General features: G+C 40.0%; 2 protein-coding genes across 2 annotated transcripts in view; both read left to right on the top strand.

Annotated features, from left to right (window-relative positions):
* LOC133990744 (capping protein, Arp2/3 and myosin-I linker protein 3-like) overlaps nt 1-194 on the top strand; it is a 98,584-nt gene extending 98,390 nt beyond the window's left edge. Inside the window, exon 43 of the mRNA XM_062429146.1 lies at nt 104-194. Within this exon, the coding sequence (XP_062285130.1) occupies nt 104-194 (91 nt within the window). The remainder of the gene's footprint in view (nt 1-103) is intronic.
* Nucleotides 195-5,856: 5,662 nt separating this feature from the next.
* The window catches only part of rem2 (RAS (RAD and GEM)-like GTP binding 2), a 31,870-nt gene continuing 22,967 nt past the window's right edge, over nt 5,857-14,759 (top strand). Inside the window, exons 1-3 of the mRNA XM_062429492.1 lie at nt 5,857-5,868; nt 9,359-9,695; nt 14,637-14,710. Of these exons, the coding sequence (XP_062285476.1) occupies nt 5,857-5,868; nt 9,359-9,695; nt 14,637-14,710 (423 nt within the window). The remainder of the gene's footprint in view (nt 5,869-9,358; nt 9,696-14,636; nt 14,711-14,759) is intronic.

The following is a 14,759-nucleotide window of genomic DNA, read 5'->3' as shown; positions in this document are numbered from 1 at the left end:
ACTGACATCAAGTGTTGAAAATGGGGACTGCAGTCCAAATTCTAAATATTGGAGATAGTTGTCTCGCCCAACTATTGCTCCCAAAGCTCACGTTTTTTTTTAGGTCGGTGGAATCCATCTCAATTGATCCAGTTTTGATTGATCTGGCAACCTGGGGTGTTGAAATGGACGTCAACCTGATCCCACAGAAATGACCAGGTCGAATGAGCAGTGAGCGGAATCACAGCGGCTGTAGTATTATAGGGAAGCCAGTTTTTCAACTTTGCATGTTTGCATAATCTCTGGTAACATATCATGGTCATTTTATGAGTTAGTACAGTAAATACATTACATACTGGTCCTTTAAGTAATAGCTGGCCAAAACAACGACACATAAACAATCAATTCTCACAAGGTAATGTTAAAGTTGTGCTTTATCTACGGTGTTACATTTCATTGGACGGCCAAAAGTAATGATGTTCCAGTGGTGTCATTATTTAGATGTGAGCGTGGCAGCCATGTGACCATGATAAATACATAAAGTCATCTCTGACCTTGCAGATGTCATCATATTGACAGCCATAAATCCTGCTTCAGTTACCTCTTGACCTCCTGACATTTCCCAGACTGCACCGCTGCACATTCTAATGACAGACCAGCGTGTTTCCATTAGCAAGGAGCAGGCGATTTTTCGTCAATACCATCTTGGTGGCTAATGAGAGCTCTTATCTCTGTCATCTGTCTGCTCTGTGATCCTCTCATACAGTGCACGGCACTCGCGAGCTCTGATGTCCTGATGAGACTTAATTAAGTCTGCAGATTAGCGAAAGCTTAAAATATAAGTCACGCTCAGCAGGCCCATTGAGATGATCCTTCCCATCTCCATTCAGTGTGTTTACCGTAGCCTCAATGTGTCTGGAGGATTCTGCGACTCTTTCTTCACACACTGTGAGATCAGGCAGCTGTAAGACCAGCAGTGGATAGAATAACTACAAAAAGTCAAGCTGAGTGGAAATTAGCTTTACTTTTAAGATGGGCATTTTAGAGCTGTATTGATTCTTTGAGAATCAATTAATAGCTTAAAAGGGTGTCAGGTCATTCACTGTCATTGCGTGCTATTTAAATTCCACAGGGAGGATCTGTTTAACCCAGAGCTTCAGTATAAACCCACAGTGCTTCAAAAATGGGCCAGGCCAGCATGTTCACACAGCATGAATTATATGCTCCTCTCAGCAATCGGCCCCCTACTGTGTGTTAAACAGGAAATGAAAGAAACCAGTGAAAATTGTTTACTCATATACAGTTTATGCTGTTTCAAATGATTCTGCATGAATCTTCCCTCTCACCAATTGTGTCCTTTTTTTTCAAATTCGCTGTGCTTTAAAGCTACTTAAAAATATTCACATCAGCATTAAATGGCAATGTATTGTATCATGCATTTCATTTTTATTGCAGTTTTTGTCTTTTTTTTTAAAATAGTTTTTGATAAAGTATTGATGTTGCTTCAGTTAAAGTTAGTTAAAATACCTGAATTTGGATCATTTCAGGTTTGTATTGACAGAATAAACAATTTCTTCTAACTTAATGTAAACTCATGTGTGAAACGTATGCATTAAATTAAGTTGATATCAAATGGTTAATTGCAGGGCCGGCACCAGGATAATGGCACAATGAAAAACAGAATACCTTTAAGTCTAATACAAGTGACCACAACGCAAGAACATCTTTAACATAAAAGGTGAAATATTTCAGCACTGGACAGCGCCCATGCATCCACAGTTAATAACAACACAATACATCCAAAATATGACACGAAGAAGAAGTGCATTTATTCCATATGCATAAACAGTAATACTGTTTTCGGATGAAATGGCTATCACAGCACCAGAGATTAAATTAATAATATCCAAAGTGCTGCCACAATGAGAAGTGCAATACATTTAATCTACGCTACGTCAACTGTGCATGCATTTGTAAAACAAACAGGCTATTATTACAATCCTAGTGATTATATTTCTATTACAAACATGTGGGCCAATGATATGTACTCATACTGATGTGCACTGGTTATGATATTGTGGATTAAATGGTATATCATGTCAGAAATGAAAGGAATAATATCCACAGTACAGCCACAACCAGAAGTGCATTTATCCTAATGTCAACTGTGCACACATGGTGTAAAACAAGCTGGATATCATCATGGTCTTAATGATTTTATTTCTATTGTAAAACTACTTGTAGGCTGACTGGCAACCAATATGCATGTGTCAATTTATTCCACACACACACACACACACACACACACACACACACACACACACACACACACACACACACACACACACACACACACACACACACACACACACACACACACACACACACACACACACACACACATCATAGGGTACAAGAGCTGCACATGCACACAGCCAGGGATCAGACTGGGAACAGAATGGCTGGTAATTAACTTTCACATATCTCGTTATTTAAAAAAAGAAAAACTAAAATGCTTGAGGGGGGGTTTAACTGGGGTTGTGCAGATTTATGACGTGGGCGCCCCTTAGCCCCCGGTGTAACATCGTGCCTGGCTAATTGTCTTGAAAAAAGGATATCATTTGTTGTACAGTCCTTGCATCATCATGTTGGCTCCAAGCCAATTTACTACTTTAAAGGTGTGTTCAGATAGAATGCAAAGTGAATACCAACTAAGCAAATATTAGCTGTAAATCACCAGTATCTCCAATCCTTTCTGTTATTTTCTGCCAGTCTCTCTTGTTTTAGGTGCTCTGTTGAATTAGACAGAAGTTCTACATCTTTTAGTTCCTTGAAAATAGATAACTTGTTTCCTTACAGCCAATCAAACTGACGGTCCAACTGAGGGGAAAAGGAGCATTTCTCATAAGACTGCTTTTCTTTCCTTTATTGATAAAAAAAACTATTAACGCTCAATTTAGAAAACCAATTTATATTATTTTGGACTGCATTGTGATTTCAGTTGGATTTCCTTAAATATCAGAATTAGCTTATTACTGCTACAACGTGTTAAGTCACCAGGGGATTGACATGTCATCCCACCACTTTAAATTAAAGAACCCAGCAATATGCTGTAAACCATCGGTGCATTGCGGGCAAAGCTGGGCCTGGCTCCCACCGCTGTGCTTGGGTGAGATGATGCCGCAGGAGATGAATGGAACTCTCTGGGGTTCAGCTAGACACACATCCTTTCTTGGGCATCAGCAATTGAACTCAGTATGTGTTGCAACCAGTTCACTGCTGGTGTAACACTGGCTTTAGTGTTTATTAACTCTCCTACTGTAGATGCAACAATATATCATTTATCCAGTACTTCCTGATGTACTGAAAACACGATCGCCAAAGGTAGTTCTTAATTGTCTGTATTTATTGCTGTGTATTGCTTATGTGTTTACTATTGAATGTTTGGCCCACACATTTTTTGATTGATTGATCAATCAGGGAGCCATAATAAATCACAGATGCCTGAGTGAGAGAAACAGGCTTCTTAACATTACTGGCGAGCAGTGTTTTACTGCATCTGGACTCTCACTCACACTGGATTCCAGTCATATAAAACATGGTAGATATTGCATGAGAGTTGCACTTGAAAACATCCGTCAGGTCAGCTTCTAGGTAACCTTGATGTGAAGTTAAAAGGAATGACATCAAATGAAAACAGGAGATGTATAAAAAGGGTAAGAGCTGGCAGAAGGCAACAAAATGTGATGTTTAACATGAGTGCAGACATAACCTTGGCTTGTAGAGTAACATTAAAAACATACCACCACCATCAACAACAAAAATATCACTAAAAGCAACTGTAATAATAACATATTAGTCTAGAATAGAACCTTTAAAAGCAAAGAGCAAGAGATCACATTTCTTCTATTTTGCAGCTCATGCAGCCGCTACGAGCAGCAGAATGAGATGTGACCAAACAAGGTTTGAACACTGGGACAGGATGTGGCGGGTAGACGTGATGACTTATGGGAAGCTGGTTTTATTTGTCACATTTTTGTCAGATATGATCTGAGTCTGAGATGTTGTCAGTTGAGAGTTTTTTAAGTAAATTGAACCAATGAATTTTCCAGTGAGAGTGCCAGTTCACTGATGTACACAGGCTCAGTGTTTCGTTCTGTTGGCAGCGCTGGAGTTGGACTTGATAGCTCAAACACATCCTTCACTGCCTTCAGAATTACTTTTTGGTATTTTGCTAGATTACAGTGTAAATATAGACTGGAAACATGAGGTAGGATAGCAACAGAGTTCCCCTGCTGGGATCAAACCAGGTTTCCACGGTTATACTGTACCACCAGACTGCCAGTCATCCATCCACCACTTTGCCACTTTCTGTTGCCAACATGGGAAAAAACTTACAGAGAATAAAATTATCACTTGAAATGAACAAACTGAACTATTACCATACAAGTAACTCTGTGGCATTTTGAATAGAACAATGTGCCTCTAGCAAGTCAGTGAGCAGCATCAACCCTAATCGACAGAGTACTTTGTTCTAAAGCATTTGACAGCTTCACTGATCTGCGTTATTGACTAATTACCCTCATTTAATGTGAACACATCATCCAACCTGCAAACATAATGATTCACAAAGCAAGTCACGGAAGATTAATTAAAAGTTTGTATTTATTTTGACTCCAGAGCTTTAATATTTGTCATGCAATTTATGTTTATTTTTTTTGTCTCTAATGTGAAAGGCTTATCCCATTTTATGTTTTTGAGGATTATTGTTTTGAACTTCAGAGTTAGCAGCTTTGCATTTTCTTGCAGAGTAATTTTGAACTAATTTATCTTCTGACAGATGTTGCTGCAGAGGATTTGAAGTTGTATATTTGAGTTAACTGGAATAAATCCTCATGAAAACTAATGTCAAAGCTAGTTAACCATTTCTTTTTTTAAGATACAGTGAAAACAAAATATTCTACATCACCATGAATGATGAGAGTCTTTCTTTTCAATAACATATTACTCTGTGGGCACGATTTCACCTCATTCCTTTGTACAAACACTGGCAACACCTTTTATAAAGAGCCGTCCCTCTGCCTCCCTCTAGCGGCCGTTTATCATCCTAAGAGCAAAATCTGACTACCTTCCGTCAATCCTTGAATGAAAAGACCAGCGTAGTGTTTGCCAAAGGCGCATATTTGAACGAACCTGTGCATCTGGGCCAACATTTACGCAGGATGAAGGAAATGGCACAGCATCTCTTCCTCCACCACCAATCCAACCCATAGGAGGGTCACTCCATACTGACTCAAGGACGCGCCCCCCTAACACTCACTTTGCTGGAGGGAGAGAGAGAGAGAGAGAGAGAGAGAGAGAGAGAGAGAGAGAGAGAGAGAGAGAGAGAGAGAGAGAGAGAGAGAGAGAGAGAGATATGCAGGTATTAAGTGGAGGTGGGGAGGGAAGAACAGTAGCTGCCTGCCGTTGGGACACCAAAGGGACAGAAGGGGATGTGTTGTTGTGGTGATGGCTTTCTTACATCTCCCTCCTTTATGAACTCGCCTCTTATTCCAAGCGGAGACGCAGGTGTATCCTCCTTACATCCACCCTCAAGTCTACGACTACCACTACTACTACTACTACTACCTATCCTAAAAATTCCATGCGCCGCACCTCTCCTTTCAAGGCACCACAGGAAGATTTTACGCGCCGTAGTGAGGGAGAATAACACCATGTTAAATGAAATCCGGTGCGTCTCCTTTGTGCGCCGCCTGGCACTGCCGTTGTGAATGTGATGCCGGGTCCTCAGCCAGCACAGATGACTTGAACCGGGAGGCACAGGCGGTTACAACTACAACACTTGTTCCATAAAGAGAAGACTAACAGGAAAAAACCATGGCTGACCAGGTAAGGTTGCACATATTGTCCACCTCCAGCTTTAACCCACCTCGTGTGCGCTCTGCACAATAGCCATAGACTACACACGCACGCACACCCCAGGTAGGCTACACACACCCCCTCTAATCTTATTTAGTGAATAGTGCGAGATCTAAACACTGATTTTGTCCATGCAGCACTTTATTAAGCGGTCTCTTTCTCTGTTCGTATGTGGGAATTTGGAGCTTCTTTATTTTTTACGCACATATGATTTTTTTCCAATGTTATTACAGATATGTGTCTACTCAATATTGACTTTCTTTATATTTTCATAAAAGATTTTCTACCACAGCCCATATTTTCTGAGTAGTTGTGAAATAGTTGAACGTTTTGCTGTGATATGTGCAGTATATCAAGGTTCTCAAAGGTATACCATCAATCGATCTTTTACTCGCCCTCTTGATGGACCGTTTCATTCCTCATAGATTATATCATATAATCATAATGAAGCGCGCAGTGAGGATCATTTAGAAGAAAGCAAAAGTACACCAGACACAAGTAGGCTGCAGCTTGTAGGGGAGCAGCAGTGAGTGTAACTGGGCAGTACCGACAGCAGGATAAAAAAACATTGCTTGTATTATAAATTTTGTATTGTGCACGGGTTGTTTGCCCTAGTTTCTCGACAGCCTGGTGAGGGAGGGAGATTAACCCCTGACACACTGGCTCAGCCCACGGTCAGAGTTTCCTGTCTCTGCATGTATGGCTCCCCAGAGCGCCGCAGACAATAGAGGCCATGCTTAATTGATTAGCTCGTTCAATTAACCTAATTGAGCTACCTGAGCGATCCTATATGAATGATGAGTGACCGTGTGTGTGTGTGTGTGTGTGTGTGTGTGTGTGTGTGTGTGTGTGTGTGTGTGTGTGTGTGTGTGTGTGTGTGTGTGTGCCAGCAGCTATATGTGTGTCACAAGCAGCCACACCTCAAATGCATAGGTTATACTGTACTGTACAAGACAACAGTATGTGTATCACATACACATTTAACAAGACTACACCCATACTTACATTTACAGTACCATATAATACTACATTACACTATGTTATATTATACAACAACATTATGTATATATATTCCATCACACCACAGGACACTACATCATACTTATATTACTATACAGAACTCCATTACACCTGGCTATACTATGGTACAAAACAACACATTACACTGCACTACATTCTTACTATTCTTCAACAGATTACACAACACTATACATCACTTCACTATATCTCACTACTTTAAACTATACTGTAGTATACTACACTGTACTATACAAGAATACATTGCAAAACACTGCACCATGCTTTACATCATACACTACATTACACACAGTAATATACTGTACATTATACTATTCTATAGTTACTGTATTAAACCACAATACATAACACAAACCTGCACTCTATTACAGTTAATCACACAACACTATACTTTATTATACACTATTTACAATTTACTATACTGTACTATACAATATAATACAATACTATACTATACAACAATGAATTACACAGAACTGTACTAGACTGAATTATACAACACTATATCACAAACCATCACAGTACACACCACTACCATACTTTAATATGTAACACTACACTACACAGTAGTACTGTATATTACACTGTATTATTCAACACTATATTACACAAAACTACAGTCTAGTCCAGTTCATCACATTCCTACTCCTAATACATTACATTACACCACTTAACACTGTACTGTACTGTACTGTACTGTACTATACAACAATACAGTATACTATACTATTTTATACCACATTGTATTTCACCATACAATACCATGTTGCAAAAAACTACACAAAACTATTTTACAGTGCCTCACATTACACAACACTATACATTCTATACACAATACTATACTACATAAAACTACACACTACTACGCTATACAATATCACAGTATATACATCTCATACTGTACTTTATTTTGCTATACTATAACTATACTGTACCTATATGTAACTAAATCACACTTTTCACAACATTACACTACTTTGATACTATATTATACTATACTAAATTAAATTACACTATACTGCTTGTAATACTGTACATACATATACTTATGAAGTATACCATTATTGTATTCTACAGTATATTATATAACTAATATTCTATTAAGCAAATTATACTTAAAGCATATCATGAAAACAGAGCAAAACCACTTAATGTTATGTTTTAGGAGACAAAGTAGATAATAAGTTACCAGTACAGTCTCATGCAATCCAATAAATCCTAATTTTGTAATGCATATAGTCCTACATTTTTGCCGACACTGTGTCTTAGAGAGATGTCAATTTGTGATACTTTTACTTTGCTGTAGTGATGACTTGGATTGCATTATATTCTAATGCAAGTCAATCCAGTTATTGTTTCTACCCCCTTTAATTAAGTGCCAATACAGGACTTAGATGCTGGCCTACAGACACATGGGGGTTCCTGGTGGAGCTGGATTAATTGCTGTATTAATATTGATGAGGGTTCTCTCTGCTTGACCTGCTGTGGCTGCACACACACTCTGTTACACTCATGCACGCATGCACACACACACTCTCACGCTGTCTCTCTCTCTCTCTCTCTCTCTCTCTCTCTCTCTCTCTCTCTCTCTCTCTCACACACACACACACACACACACACACACACACACACACACACACACACACACACACACACACACACACACACACACACACACACACACAGCCAAACTATTGTTCTGAAGAAAATTGCTGACAAACTCCTTTGCAGCTTTCTCGTTTTAAATAACTGTGGTTAGAGGTCTACACTATGTTTCTGATCAATTTTTTCTGTGAATTCATGCTACACTCACTATGTACACACTGCACAGTATAGAGCCACCTGACCGCACGTATGCCCTTATTACACACAGCTGCACGGCCTCTTTTCAACTGTTCCTCCCTTGTGATTTTCTCTCCATGTCCTTTTCTTGTCTTTCGCTCTCTGTATGTGCCCTTATCAACCTGCTGTCTTTTACGTCCTCTTATCTTCTTCTGTTCCTCCAGCAGCTCCTCCTGCCCTGTGTCTTCCTCATTTCTTTGTGCCCCACCTTCACCCCCTAGACCCCCTAACCCCCCCTCCACCTCTGCTAGGTTTCCTTTTGACATGCTCTGTGTCTTCATCAGCATCTCTCTCTCTCTCTTCCTGCCATTTATCTGTCTCACCTCCATTGTTATCACCTCCCTCCTCTCCTCCACTCATAGACACATAGTAGAAACACCCTTCCCCCATTCTCCAGTGATAACACTGACCAAAATAGACAGTGTTACAGGTAGATCAGCAGTCTCTTTAGCCCTTTTGGACCATTTTAAATCCAAAGAAGTACTCCAGGCAATGCCTTAAACTGTACGTCAAGCAACAGTGGTTCCTTTCTATACTTACACGTGTCTTTCTTTTTTCTTCTGTGTCAATTTCATTCTAGTACAGTATGTTTCTCACCACGGCGCCCCCCCTCCGCAGAGGAAGCACACCCCTGCCTGTCAAACACCAGCTGCGGAGGGAAGAGGCCGTATCCGAGGACTGCGATTGGATCCCAGGCTTGGAAGAGCCTGCTATGTTGCCTATCAGTGACACATCTGTGCCTCGGGATGAGTCCTTCAGCCAATCGGCAGCCACCCAGGCGGTTTACCACAGCCACAGTGGGGCATTGAGAATAGTGCTGCTGGGACAGAATGGCGTGGGCAAATCGTCGCTGGCCTTATCTCTGGCTGGGCAGTCAGACAGATCCCTCTCTATAGACTCTGAGACACAAGCATGTGGTAATGCCTCATACACAGGTTGACTGAGTGTGTGTGTGTGTGTTTGTTTGTGTGAATTTGGGTCAGGGATGGGAGATCTTCTTAAATCATTTTCAAGGTTTAACATTCAAATTCAGACACTTGGTGTGGAGTTGAAATGGTCACAGTTCTCTGAAGATGTTCCAGACAAGCTGTTTCCAGTCTTTGTTTAAAGTCTTTGTCTCCTGGCTGCAGCCACATATTTAGCGTTAAAACTGGGTAAAATCAGGCCTGAAGCTCGTTACCCTCTGCTATGGTCAGTCAGTAGGTGTGTCTCTAAACAGAGCTCACTGCAACACTGATAATCAGTCCTCAACCATCCAATCGATCAGTGTCGCTGAAAGAAGGCTACTCACCCCTCTGCATAAGGCTGACTTGCTCCACAGTCACACCATACAGTATTCATTACTGTCCATGTAGTCCATGTAGAACACTCGCATTCATGCATCATAAATGGATAGAAAAAGCCCTTTTATCTAAGGAGGTACACAATTTCATGATTCAGCTCTCAGTCTGAATGGGAATTGTATGTACTGGAGTATTATATGAGCTACACAGCAAAATAGCAAAGTGTATAAAACATACCCCACCATTCAACACCCACTCAATTAACACTTTGAGGTAGTTACACACAGATGCCCCAGCACCATATCAGCTCCATGAGTGGAAAGACACCTCATTAATCAATACGTGTCCCCAGCAAGTAATCACCAGTAAAAGACAGCACTGATTAACACCAGGACTTGCACTCGTACTTTATAATAGACATGTCATTCATTAGAGTGGGTTTTCCAATCTCTTCCAAGCATTTTTGGGTAATGTGTATTTTAAAAGCTGCCATGTAATTATAGTTGTGTGTTTTCTAGGGGTGTAATGATAGCAAGCTCATGGTTTCAGTACAAAGCACCCATTGTACTGAACTATAGATAATTTTCAGTCAATCCCACACATACCATACTGCTGACGTTAAATAAAGTGCATCAAAACCTGCTGCTGAAAATAGTCCTTTAACAAACGCCATAATTACTTCTGTTAGCTTAGCTCCATTTGCTTAGAACTATATTGTTCAAACTGTCAGACAGAGAAGCCCCAGTAAGTGATGTTATCAAGATGGTTTATTAGAACTCCCTCTGTTCAAACTCCCCTTTGTTGCAGCAAAACCTTTTGATGAGACCGCTTTCATGTCTATGAGACTTGTAAAAAGAACTTTAACCTTTGTCTGCGTTGTATATTATAATGTCAACGTGATCACGCAATTTCAAAACCAAAGAGAGGCTGACCCTACAGATAGATGAATAATGAGCTTCGAAGAAAGATTTGAACATTTAGAAAGTCAACTGAGCACCACACAAGACACCCTGTCCAAATATGCTGAAGAAATCAAGACCTAGTGCTCAATCACCCTAACACGGCAGGTATGGACCAAGAACACTGAAGACACCGCATTGCAACACAGCAAAACACTGGACCAGCTCGAAAACTAGTTGGTGTCTCTTGAGGACACAAGCAGATGAGACAACCTGTGCCTCATTCACGTAAAAGAGAGAGAGGAGAAGGGAAACACATTGGCTTAACCGACAACTACCATTTCCAAGTTGTTCCCACGTCTCACTGAAAATCCACCGGAGCTATTCCAAGAGTCATGACAGTGAAATGTATGCGCTTCACACAATAGAAGCTGCATCTTGAATGACTCAAGAAGAACACCCGTGGAAGTTGCCAGCCACACTGTTCAATTTACACCAACTTACAGTGACTGCACTGCCAGACGGAGACATCACTGCTGCCCAGTCAAGAACCAGGCTCTGGTTCTTGTCTGGCTTAATCCAGACCAGGCAGACCCTGGTCTGGATTAAGCCAGAAACGTTTCTTGCTATTTCGAAACGTTTCTTGCTATACTCAGTTTTGTGTCTGCTCCCCCCTCAAATAATGTTCCCCTCCAAATAGAATTGCACCTCAAAAGACAACTGGTTGGTTCAAGATAAGGTTGGGTGCAGGTTAAGGTAAAGGGAAACACATATCCATGGGGAAACATACATCAATACAACACCATTAGTCACCCGTCTGTCTGATGGCTGTCACCACAGTGTTGAGCATATTTACATCGACCCATCCAAGGCAGTTTGTCAATTTCCTCAACGCCAAGAGGAATAGTGTCCAATCTTCTTGTCTGGTAAGGCTCATACCTTGAGCTATCCACATAAACTCTACTGTGCATGCTGGTTTGTTTACTTCCACATGAAGTGGCGTTGTATGATGGAGATGATGTTGCCTTGTACAGTCCACTCATTGGTGGTCCCTCAACCATCCTTGGACTCCTTTTGTCCTGTGTCCGTAAAGGATATTGCTGCCTTGTTAGGACAAATTAAACCCTCCTCAAGCTCACTAGCTGTCCTACTTTTAAAGGTTTTTAACTTTATTGGCCCCAGCATAGTCAGTATTATAAACCACTCTCTTTTATCAGACTGTGTCCCCAGTTACTTTAAGCAGGCTATTGTTCAGCCTTTGTTGAAGAAAACAAAGCTGGACCCCGCTATACCTGAGAGCCAAGCTCTTAGTCCCTCCACCTAGGGTTTTCTAAGTGTATCTCGGACATGTTTTAAGACTCAGGGAAATATTGCCTTCCAGACAGCCCCTGAGCTTTTGAATAGTCTCCCAATAAGCTTGAGGTCTTTGGACACTGTAAAATGTTTTTAAAAGCAGTGAAAAACCCATCTGCTCAGACATGCATTTAGGTAACATGGAATTTTATGCGTTCATTTGTCTCGTCTGTTCCCCTTGTATATTTTATCAGGTTTCTTTGTTTTATTTATTTGATTTGATTCTATTTGATTTAATTCCTTTCACTGCAAAGCACTTTATGGCTGATATCTATGAAAGGCGCTATATAAATAAACTTTGCTTGCATCTCTTACCTACTCCACAAATCTGCCACAACTGGTTAAACTGTGGTTTAGATTATTTTCTTATTTATTTTCTAAGCATATATATATATGAAGTTTTTCCTGATTTAGTTCCGACCTAATTTGAGCATTAACAATAAGCAATTGTTTGTTATTTATTTATTTTATTCTGTCTTGAAGAAGCTGGTTACATTTAAGACATTTTTGTTTTTGTTCAACTCTTTGTGACTCACATAAGGGACTACCTTGACTTTTTCTCACAATTATTTTGTGAGCATTGGGTGGTGGTTTTGTTTTTTGAAAGGACGCTTCTCCCCTTTTCTTTGGAGAGTTTCTAGTATCGCTATCTTTAATTGAAGCATGGTGAGGTTTATTGTGGTACAGAGCCTTATGTAACAACTTTATTGCCCTTTATTAAAACAGTTGCTGTTTCCTCTTTACATTCATGACTAGCATAAGATTACTATCTTGGAATGTGTGAGGCCTAAGTATCCCCTAGAAATTAATCATCATTATGGATTTCCTATGGAGAAAAATGTTGAGGTGGCCTTTATTCAAGACACAAACTTATTGGAAAAGGATTTTGGCAGAATGCAGAATAGATTCTAAAATATTATTGCATCTTCAAGAACAGGGGTGTAGTAATCCCTGCCAAGTGTGCCTGTCAATATCCAGATCTAGGGGAGATACAGAAGGTAGAGTTCCTCACATAAAACAGTAGTAAATAAGAGAAAAATAGCCTTTCTGTCTGTTTATGCACCAAATGAATTCTGCTTAAGAAAAATACAACACTTGAATTATCCAAATTTGTTCTAAAAATAGGGGGTGACTTTAATGCAATCTGGCTGTACTCTTTAGACAAAACTGGAAGCACTGAGTCAAGAGAATAGCATCTGGCATCTACTGCATTAAGGCAATTGGCTACAGATTGTTCTGTTGCAGATGTTCGGCGGCCTTCATACCCCTCAGTGAATTTACCTGTTCCACATCACAACATCAATCTTTTTCTTGTATTATTATCGTTTTAAACTCTAAACAGCTGTATGATAAGAATTCAGATCTTAATCTGCTCCCCATGTCAATCTCAGATCACAGAGCTGTGGCAGGTATAATAACCCTTATCTCTACTCCAAAATGCAGCATGTTGGCATTTCAACTCCACACCACTGCAGAGGGAAAATAAAAAGTAAGAATGAAAGAACAACTGGATGAATTTATTACAGAAAACCAGACTAGTAAATATAACCTCTGTTAATTCCATCTAAATTGTGTACTCCTGTTTATATATGTCAGAGATAAGGTTGTCAAGAGAGCTCACAAGCAAATCTATTCCCTGAGGAGACTGAGGGAAGTTTAGCATGATCAAGCAAATCAGAGCTAAACAAGTTGTTTTGTTTTTATGCTAAGCTAAGCTAACCTAACCTACTGCTGGCTCCAGCTACATATTTAGCTGACTGACATGAGAGGTGTGTAGATCATCATATTTAACTTTCCACAAGAAAGTGAATCACAGAATGGCAAAGTATTTGTTTAAAGTTTGCCCTGGGCTGAAATTTCCCCTTTTTAAGATTTACATTTGAAGTTGGAAAAAATGGGCTTGGGGCTGAGAGCTTCAGACAGGATAAGGACATTAGAAAATATTCAGAGATGGATGAATGTTGTTTTTGGTGTTTTCATGAGATTTGTTGTCATTAACATTACCAGCTTTATCCTTTGAATTGTAGAATAAAAAAAATGTGTACATTTCTAGATAAGAATGTCTTTATTAGGATAGATAAGATTAAATCTTTGAACACACATCAACTGGCCGTAAAACCTGTTTTAAACATCTGCGCACAGGATTTTAGGTTTCTGGAGTAGGTCAAGGACATTTTCTAAGACTTCGATTAACTTGTCAACATTTTCAGGCAGCTATTTAGACTCCTGACAATTCACTTTAGTTAACACTGTGATGCATTTATCCTCCACAATGCGCACTGTCATATTTTTATCTTACACTCACACGGTTATTTGCTTGCAGGTGAGGGCTACGAGTGCGCGGTGACAATTGACGACGAGGACAGCAAACTCATCGTTTTCGACAACTGGAAACAGGTGAGTTACTGATTTTCAGCTTCAGTCAGTTTGTCCTGTTTATCTCGTA

The sequence above is a fragment of the Scomber scombrus genome, chromosome 11 (genome assembly GCF_963691925.1).
Source record: "Scomber scombrus chromosome 11, fScoSco1.1, whole genome shotgun sequence".
NCBI lineage: Eukaryota > Metazoa > Chordata > Actinopteri > Scombriformes > Scombridae > Scomber > Scomber scombrus.
Note: the sequence above shows the minus strand (reverse complement) of the source record. Positions and strands in the feature narration are given on the sequence as shown.